The 10,332-nt window shown below is 38.1% G+C and overlaps 1 protein-coding gene across 1 annotated transcript in view; it reads right to left on the bottom strand.

Moving 5' to 3' along the window:
* Nucleotides 1-5,621: 5,621 nt before the first annotated feature.
* IL13RA1 (interleukin 13 receptor subunit alpha 1) overlaps nucleotides 5,622-10,332 on the bottom strand; it is a 79,972-nt gene continuing 75,261 nt past the window's right edge. Inside the window, exon 11 of the mRNA XM_007949995.1 lies at nucleotides 5,622-5,714. Within this exon, the coding sequence (XP_007948186.1) occupies nucleotides 5,622-5,714 (93 nt within the window). The remainder of the gene's footprint in view (nucleotides 5,715-10,332) is intronic.

Raw genomic sequence — 10,332 nt, 5'->3', positions numbered from 1 at the left:
CTTTCTTGTATCAGGAGTAGGAGGTTACCATAACTTTCTTTTTTTCTAAAACAAAAGTCATCATTTTAGCTTTGATTGGATGCCATAATTAATAGAGCTAATCTAATCCAACCTCCTCATGTTCCAGATGAGAACACTGATGACCAGAGAAATGAAGGAGCCTGTCCAAGGTCAGAGAGTTGATGTTCATAGCAAAGATTCTCACTTCTAATGAACTCCCCAAGTTATTGCCATGTCATGAGTCACAGATGGGATTATAAATTGCTAATTCTAAAATCTTCATTTTACAAATGAGAAGCAGGTCCAGACAGGAGAAGCCTGCCCAAGGTCATTTGAAACTCCAAAATTCTAATGCCGGTTTCTTTCCCCTGTACAAAGTAGCCTCCCCTTGATTTAATCAGGTGAAACTAAACCAAATCTTATTCTCTTCTAGATTCCTAGTATCTAGCACATCACCTGGTACACAGATGAATGAATGTGCAAATGAATCCTAAGACACTGTAAAAAATTCACTTTGCAATTAAATGATTTATATTTTTAAAACACAACCTGGCAATAATGTGAAAGATGTTTCTTCTCTAGGTAGCTGCCTCCTTAGAAACTACTGCCATCAAGTTGATTCCGACTCATAGGGACCCCTATAGGACAGAATAAAACTGCCCTATAGAGTTTCCAAGGCTGTAAATCTTTATAGAAGCAGACTGTCTCAGCTTTCTCCAGTGGAGTGGCTGGTGGATTTGATCCACCAACCTTAAATACATCAAGGGGTATATTATACAGGCTTTAAAGTCAGATTGACCTGTTTCAAATTCTGTCTCAGTCTCTTACTAGCTGTGTGATCTTAAGACACAACTCAGTCACTTTATGTCTCACTCTCTTCATCTGCAATAATAATAATGTGACCTAGCTCGTAGGGTTAATGGCAAAATTCAGTGAAATTACACATGTAACTTGATACATACTAGCTACTCAGTAAGTACTAATTTTTTCTTTTCATATACTAGTCTACCTAAGACATGTTGAAAACCAAAATATTTTCCTGTTGCTAATGGTAAACTGAAACTGTGACCATTGGGAAAGACAGTCAAAAGCCAGGAATAAATCATCTTGAGGACTGATGTCAAAAACATGTAGCATATCCAAATGTCAGTAAAATTCCTCCCTTGCTTAAAGTAAAACATACCAAGATTTAGCTATAATATTTGCAAGAGATTGGATTGCTTGACCTGATCATTAGTGTTTAAAACAGTCTCTGAAATAAATGTTCTTGTTCCCTTGCTTTCTTCTAAAACTACTGATATTCTAATAGTATAATATTCTATTAATATTAGTATAAAGTTGAATTTATAAAAGTAGTTCAAGGAAAACAACAAAATGGTCAATGACTCTGGAAAACAAATGTGTTCATTCTGATTCCTCTCCTTGTGGGATGAGGTAAACATGTTTGTGACTAGAGGAGGAATTTGTTTTCCATAGATCTCATACAGGTATACAATCTCAAGAGTACTCAGTTAATGTTTTCTGTCATAATACTCAAGAGTCGATGTGTTAAGAATCAGGAGGCTTCTTCTAAAAATGGAAAAAAAAAAAACAACCCACCATATATACTTGAAGACGGATTTCCAGAATCTTCCTAGATGCTTGTAGATAGTTACAGAAATAACCTGGTCAAAATCAGCCTCACCCTAGGGTTTAGACCCTGTAAAGATTCAGGGCAGTTAACAAACGTGGTCTGGCTAAAGACACACTGTGGTAGTTAAGGTTGTGTGTCAACATGGCTGGGCCATGGTTTTGAGAGGTTGGGCAGCTGGATGCCGTTATTCCTCATGATGAGATTGTAATCATCCCCATGGTAGAATCTGCTGTGAGCAACTAAGTAGTTGCCTTTGGGGTACGACCTGCTTCCAGTATATAAAAATCTTTGAGAAATGTCTCTAGCTTTTGGCACATCTGGACCCTGAATGTGGCTGAGTCATGGTCTGTCGTGTTACCTGCCCATTTTGGGAGTGTGTCATTTTACCTGTCAATCTTGGGTTCGTGAGCCTCAGCAGCCAGCAGCTATGTGAGTCAGAAAAAGCCTCCAGCTCCAGGGGGCCTGGAATAAGAGAAAGAGCTGAAGCCCTAGGTTGAGGGGCCTTTATCCAGCCCCGAAAGCTGGCACTCTGAATTTGGACTTCTGGCCTCCTAAATTGTAAAAGACTAAACCCGTTTGTTAAGCCATCCACTTACACTATTTCTGTTACAGCTGCACTAGAGAACCAACACACACACACGTAACATAAATGAGAAAGAAACCCTCTGTGACATTCAAACCATTTTGCTGTATTTATAGAAAATATGAGTACATAATCAATTCTATAAAGGGCAGCTGTTGAAAGCTGATTTCTTAGTATCAAAATTAATCTAGTATTATTATTTTGTAATCAGAGGGCCCCCATCATGTACTTTTCCTGTCTCCTTAAGCACACTGTAGTCTATTTGAAACTTAAAATTAGAAAGAACCTGTTCCCCATTTCCCTTATTATTAATATTCTCTTAATTATTATAACCACAATTTATCATTATGCCTTTTGAAGGACCTCCGGTGGTGTAGTGGTTAAGGCATTTGGCTGCTAACCAAAAGGTGGGTGGATCAAACCCACAAGCCACTCCATGGAAGAAACATGGGGGAGTGTGCTTCCGTAAAGATTTATAGCCTTGGAAACCCTGTGGGGGTTGGTATGAGTTGGAATCCACTTGATGACAGTGTTTGGTTGTTTGGTTTTCATGTCTCTTTAGGTGCCGACTGCAAAGGCTGTACTACTATTAAACTAAGTGCACGCTCTTATCAGAAACACAAACCCAGAATAGCAGAGAACTTGATCATAAATGATTTTAAGATAAAATAGCTACCTTGGAATTTTCTTTGGTTTATTCTTTTAACTCCAATTTTCTCTGCCTCCCACTCCTCAAAACACAACTTTCCCCAAAATAAGACCAAAGAAAAACAACTGAGTGACATACAAAAAGACATTTCATATTTATTTTACTCAAGGTTTCATATAAGAAGTTAAACAAAATGATCCCTAGTTGAAGACATTACCAAAAATGTTCTCAACATTGTTTCATGTATCCCTTCAGTGCCCAGATGAACAAACACTTATCAGAATGAAAGAGTAACAACCTTTACAGTGGTTTTACTTAGGTATGTGGGAAAAAAAATCCATATAGTTTAGACATAAAATAGTAAATGAACCTACTAGCTTCCTCCTGGTGATGGGAATCCCATGGATGTGTTGAAGGCTCCAAAACTTCCCAAGACTTGGGGATCACTTTTCAGCAATTATACAATAGCCATAGGTACTTCCCTAATTCACCCTCCCGCCCTTTCCTCGGCTATTTCATTGCTTTAAGAGGATGGAACCAAAATACAATGTCCACATTCTCAGGCTTTATGCCTGTCAGATCTCCTGGGTAATCAGAATGTCAAAGCATCCTCACCCCTCAATGGCCACCTAAAGAAGATAACAGTAAAATGGGTTTGGGTGAGGCATTTAGGTGTTTTGGCTCCTAGAATAATAATAATAAAAACCTGGCTAGGAAAGATTCTCATTTCTACAGAGGAAAACCAATTATTCCTTCGAGACAACAAAAGAACGAAGTGGCACATCCACTGTATCTTTCTCCCAGCCTCAATCTGACTTTGAAAAGAAAGGCACAGGAAGGAAATAACTTTACATCTACCATTGCCACGAACCTCAATTTCTTCAGAAAAGTCAGGGCACCGTGCTCCTCCACTGCAGTAGAAGCATGTGGCCATTGCTGCCCAAACCTGTGGGTGCAGGGATCTCTGATCTCCCCTCCCCAAAGGGTGGGAATTGCAAGTAGCATCATCTTATTAATACGAATGGGTAACCATTTCAAGAACTTGTGATATGAAGTGCTCAAATTCCTACCAGTAATCTGAGTCTGTGTGTGTGAGGAGAGAAACACTGGGTGGGTGGGTAAGCCTCTCACTTCCCAAACCCACGGCCATTGAATTGATTCTGACTCATAGCGACCTAATAGGACCAATTAGAACTGCCCCATAGGGTTTCCAAGGTTGTAAATCTTGATGGAAGCAGACTGCTTCATCTTTCTCCTCTGCAGAGCAGCTGGTAAGTTCAAATTGAGGACCTTTTGGTTAGTGAATGCTTTAACCACTGTGCCACCAGAGCTCCTTCTCACTTCTCATGCTTCTTTAAATTTGGAGGAATCAAGAGGAGTAGAGGAAATATATATATGGATACTTTGTGGGCATGTGTGAGCACGGAACCCTAACACATGGAAAAAATGAGTGTAAATGTTAGTGTCTAAGATGGCTGCCTACCAACACAAGACAGGAAACCCGCTAATAACCATTTGTGGCAGTAAGGGAAAAGAGGAGTCCTAGGGCCCATCTTGTAAAGGAAGAGAAAAAGATACCACTATTCTTTGTTTCTCAAGCAAATAGCAAAGTTCTAAGTGAAGAGAACACCTCATTTCTGTTTAGAAAACAGGGAAAGAAACATTAAATGCTGTAAACCCTGGAACAAATGAAGACTCACAGAAATTATAGTGTACGCAAGAGTTAGTCAGTCTATTCACACTTGACCTAAGATACACGTTTCCTCACCCCTTCAGGTGTTCTGAGCATACTGGATAGGAATTTCCAATGAAAGGTAAGGGTAGGCTAGAATGAGGGGGAATGAGGAAGAATGCAAAAAGGGGAACTGATGGGGGAGCTGGAAGGTCTGAAAATGATTAGTGGAGTTAAGGAGTAAGCACTGAGGAGTCCCAACTAGATTTTAAGGGGGTTTGTGCTTCAAATTTGGGGCTCTGGCACAAGCCAGTGACATGGTAAATACTTGATTTGAGTAGCTCAGGTGAAGAAAAAGGCGGTATCATTAGAGACTGCATGGTTCAAGGCCAGTACCCAACAGGTCATTCTGCTTCCACTGCTCTTGGAAGTCTGCCGTGGCTTTGAAAGGCCTTGAAGAGGTTGCCTCTGTTCTTTCTGTAGCTCTCAGTATTGTGGCCAACACTACTTTCTGGGGCTCTGGAAGCAGGAGAAAATGCCACTGAAGGGGCTGATAACTCTGGACTGTCAAGCAGTCTAATGGCGACAAACATTACTCAGTGGGATCCCAAGTAACAGATAATAGATTTAATCAATTTTCTGTGCTACATGTTCTCTGTCACTCAGGTCTGGCATGAGCATTTGCCATCCAAAATGAATTCCCCCAAACAAATAAAACCTGTGGGTGCTATTTGATACAAAGAAACCAAAGCATGTATAGATTTCTCCGGAAGTTGTCACAACTCTTGATAGTAACTCTACTGCAATTATCACTTTTTGCTTTTCCCCCTGTTCTGAAGCTTTTGCAAAGGATGTTTGCTTTTATAATTCAATGAGTATGAGTCCATTTTCTTCTTCAAAGGGCCCATTACTTTTGAGTTGTTTTGGTGCACGGTTCACTATGAAGACCCATGGCTCTTATGAGCTGCCTGTTTTGAAATGGTCCAGTAGTTTCCGTTTCCATTTAGGAAGTTCCCAGATAACAAATGGAAAATGGGATGAATCTTCACAAGGTCACATTGAAGGTAAAAATAAATTATTCCCATTACTGAGGGCCTTTCTTCAGGTTTTCTATCAGCACCACAGCGTCAGTTTCTTCTTTGGTTTGCTTTTCACAGATGTCATACTTCTTCCAGTGCTACAACAAAGAAAACACATACACAATGACTTCTCTGAACAGTAACTGTTCCCTACTCTTCTCACAACCAGTGCTTATTTTCAGGACTGCGTGTACAGAACCCTGCCCTGCCTTTTTACCCTAAGAATTTTCATCTGTTTGAACAGTTAATGAAACAAAACAACCAGGAACTAACATTAAATAGGAAAAAAAAAAAAAGCTGTCTCAAGAGATAAACAAATTTGGATCCTTTCCAAAATTGGAAACAAAATCTTCTGAAGAAGCAAAAAACGGGGGGCATGCTTTCCTTACATCAACTGTTTTCACCATTATTTTCTTAACACTCAAATTTAACTGGGGTGGTTGGTTACACAATTGCATACATTTACCAAAACTCTTCAAACTGTATACTTTAAAAGGGTGAATTTTATTGTATGTGAATTACAGCTCAAAACTCCTGATTTTTTAAAATATGAAATGCACATATTTCTAATATAAAGCAATATGAAAAAATGATATAACCTTGAAATAATAGCTTGTTTCTTCCATAAATAGCACTGAAACAATGGGCTATGCATTTGAAAACTGAAAGTAAACTCTATCACACAACCCACACAAATAAATTCTTGAAGGATTAAAGAGCTAACTGTAAAATTTATTTTAAATAAATACCAGAAAAATATATAGGGGAATAATTATATAAATCTGAGGTAAGGAAAGGCTTAAAATAAAGGAAGATATGACTGCATAAAGAAGAGTTTTGTCCATCATTAATTACCCTAATACAACACAAAGGCAAACATTAATAAACTAAATGTCAATATATATAAAGAGCTCTTACAAGAAAAAGATTAATATGGCAGAGGAAAAATGGACAATGAACAAGAATTTCACAAAGAAATTAATTCCAGCCAATAAACATATGAAAAAATAGAAAACCCGATAATGTAAAATCAAAATACGACACCATTTTCTTATCTATCAAATTGATAAGAATTGGAAAAAATAGCTAACACTATTTTGGCAAAAGTGTGGCAAAATGATCATTGCTACATACTGGTAGGTATGTAAACTGGTATAACCTGACTGTAATCTATGCTGATGAAAAATTTAAGGTTATATATATTGTAATCCTATTATTTTTAAGGTTATATATATTGTAATCCCATTATTTCCTTAATACAGAGGAATTATACTCTGCATATGTAACTTGGGGTTTCAATTTAACAGCATGATACATATTTTTATGTATCAACAAAAATAGACCTCAATCTCTTTAACCTCTGCATATTCTATCTCATGAATGTACCATACTTTATTTCACCCATATCCTTTAGTTGTTACTGTTTTTAGTTGCCATTAAGATGGCCTCAGACTCACGGTGACCCCATGTTACAAAACAGAACCGTCCCATGGGGTTTGCGTGGCTATAATCTTTATGGCAGCAAACTCTCAGGCCTTTTCTGCAGAACCCCCAAGTGGATTCAAACTACACACAACTTGCGCCACGCAGGCTCCTTACCAGTATCCTTAATGGATATTTAACTTACAGTCTTTCTGAGGAGAATTTGTCAATATCAATCAGAGTTTAAAATGTACACACCTCCCTTTTATCTGGCAACCTTAGTTGAAATATCGTATGCCAAACCAAAACCAAAAACCAAACTCACTGCCATCAAGTCGGATCCTACTCATAGCGACTCCTCCTTGGGTTTGCGAGGCAGTATCTCTATGGAAGTCGATTCTATGGAAGTCGATTGCCCAACCTTCCACGTAGATTGCCCAACCTTCCTTCCAAGGAGTGGCTGGACCAGAGCTCCCTCATATGCCAAGGAGGTAATTAATTAAATATGTACCCGAGTACTTAGCTGTGAAATGATGCCTATAATAATGAAATTTAGAAATCACATAGATGCTCAATAGGGCTTAGTTAAGTACATTGTGATACACTCACACAACAGAATGTTATTTAGCCATTAAAAAAGTATATTATAGGATTGCTGTTGTTGTTCAGTGCTATTAAGCCCACTTTGGACTCAGAGCCACCCCATGTGACAAGTAAAACTGTCCCATAGGGTTTTCTAGGCTGCAATCTTTACAGGAACAGATCGCCAGGTCTTCTCTCCCACTGAGTCGCTGGTGGGTTTGAACTTCCAACCTTTTGATTAGCAGCTGAACCCTTAACCGCTGTCCCACCAAGGCTCCTATATTATAGGATAAGGGTCAGCAAATTTTTTCTATAAATGGCCAGATAATAAATATTTTCAACTCTAAGGAGCATATGGTCTCTTTCCCAACAACACAACTCTGCTGTTGTAGCAGGAAAGTAGCCATAGAAAATACATAAGTGATTGAGTGGGGCTATGTTCCAATAAAACTTTATGGACACCAAAATTTGATTTCTATATAACTTTCATGGGCCATGAAATGGTATTATTCTTTTGATTTTTTTCATCTATCTAAAAATGTAAAAAAACATCCTTAGCTCACAGGCTGTACAAAAATAAGCAGCGGGTAGGATTTGGTCCCCAGGTTACAGTTTGCTGATTCCCTATTACAGAGAGAAATTCTGGAAGGAAGGAAGGTGTGCGGTGGCAGCAAAGTTTCTGAATCTCCCCAAATGCCACCCGAACAAAACATAAGAAAGGCAAGCAGAGTAAGTATGAAAGCAAAAGCAAAAACAAAACCTACAGATAAAATATATCAAAGCCAGATGAAAAGAATTTCCCTGTGAGCCCCAAAATATCCGTGGGTATTTTGACAAACCATTGATAGTTACAAGATCAACATGCTGTGGAAAAACATGTATCAACAGGGCATCTGATAGACCTGAGAACTCTCAAACAGCTCATTCAAACCTCAGCAAGCTAATTTCTGAACAACAATGGAAACTGGGAGGGGCTTGAGCCTTCCAATAGTGACTGAGTGCAAGGGGTCCATGATACAGTCTGGATCGCCCCCCACTCCAATGAACTCAAAACTAATCCAGATAAAAGCCCCACTCTGGGGAGAAACCAGTGGGAACAGAGCAGGCCAGGGAGAAGGGAGACACAAAAGAAAGGCCAGATCCAAGGAGAGGTGAGGTCCAGGGCCAGGAGATTGTGGAAAGTAATTTCCCACACTTTTGAACAATTCTCAAAGCCAATAGAAGACAGAGATGTATGGTCATGAAGTCAGGGGAGAAAACTATCCTAAATCAAGTCTCCTTCTAAAAGTTCAGGGAGACTACTTTTATGTAAAAATGAGCAACAGGATAATGCGTTTACAAAATGAAAACATCCCAGAAAGTTAAGTCCACAAAAACAACAGATCAACACCATAATCTTCAAATTTAGTTAGAATAATTTTAAGATGTTACAAACATTTACATGCTATCAAAGAATTTCATAAATCAGAATGAGAACAACTCAGAAATAAGCTTATAAAACTTAGAAAAGAATTAGAAATACAAGAAAAGAATCATTTCCAAAATGAAGCCGAAGCTAGAAGGACACAAGTGTAAATAAACATAACAGATAACACTTTAAGAGAAACAGAGGATAAAAAGGAGGGTGTTTTTTAATCAACAGGGAATGATGGTGGATGAAAATGATTCAAGAGGAGGTGACAAACATACAAGGCAAGGAGAGAAAGCAAGGAACAGAATCGAATCTGTAAGTCAAGGAATTTTTAATGAAAAACAATCCAAAAGATTTGAACTATATACTGAAAAGGCACATCATCTTAAAAAAAAAAAAAAATGAACCCAGAATGAACAATAACATCAAGATAAAGTCTAGTAAAAGTATTGGATTTTAAAGAAAACAAAAGGTTTTTATACAAAATGAAAATTAAGATCGTCGTCAGATCCCTCAAATATGATGGTGAAATAAGGACATTTCCAGATAAGCAGAAATTAAGGGAATTTTTTAAAACCAGACCAACCCTACAAGAGATGCTAAAGGGAGCCCTTTGGACAGAGAAGCAACAACAGCTAACAACAACTGACCATTAACACACATGATGACATAACCCAGAAACCAACCCAACGATGGAAGTACCCAAAGTAAATAAGCCTACAAGATTGTAAACAGGGAACCAGAGACACCAACCGACAAATAAGGACAACTACAAACCAACAAGAGGGAAAAAAAACTGTGTAACTGTGTTGTTACAGATCTTGTAGATGGTAGGGAAGTCAAGACAACTACAAGATAGAACGCACTGTTCTAAACTTGGGAAGAAAACTATACATCACAGGATAACTTCAAAGAAAAACGATAAACCTTCACATCAAAAAAGAGGACCAGCATAAATATTCAGCAAATACTAAAACAATACCAATGAAGGAAGTGATAACACAATTCATAAACAAAATGAGCTCAGCATAGAAAATTATATGGAACAAAGAAATCGACACCACAAAAAAGCACATAATAAAAATGACAGCAACAAATTCATATTTGCTGATAATTACATATCTGGCAAGGGACTTATCTATAAGATTTATAGCGGAAGAGTGGATGACCAAACTATGGTACATACACATAATGGAATGCTATGCAGCACTAAAGAATAATGTAGAGTCTGCAAAACAACGTATAATATGGACGAACTTGGAGGGCATTATGCTGAGTGAAATAAGTCATTCACAGAAGGA

Source organism: Orycteropus afer, unplaced genomic scaffold (genome assembly GCF_000298275.1).
Source record: "Orycteropus afer afer isolate SDZICR_OR568_19922 unplaced genomic scaffold, OryAfe1.0 scaffold00259, whole genome shotgun sequence".
Classification (NCBI taxonomy): Eukaryota; Metazoa; Chordata; class Mammalia; order Tubulidentata; family Orycteropodidae; genus Orycteropus; species Orycteropus afer.
Note: the sequence above shows the minus strand (reverse complement) of the source record. Positions and strands in the feature narration are given on the sequence as shown.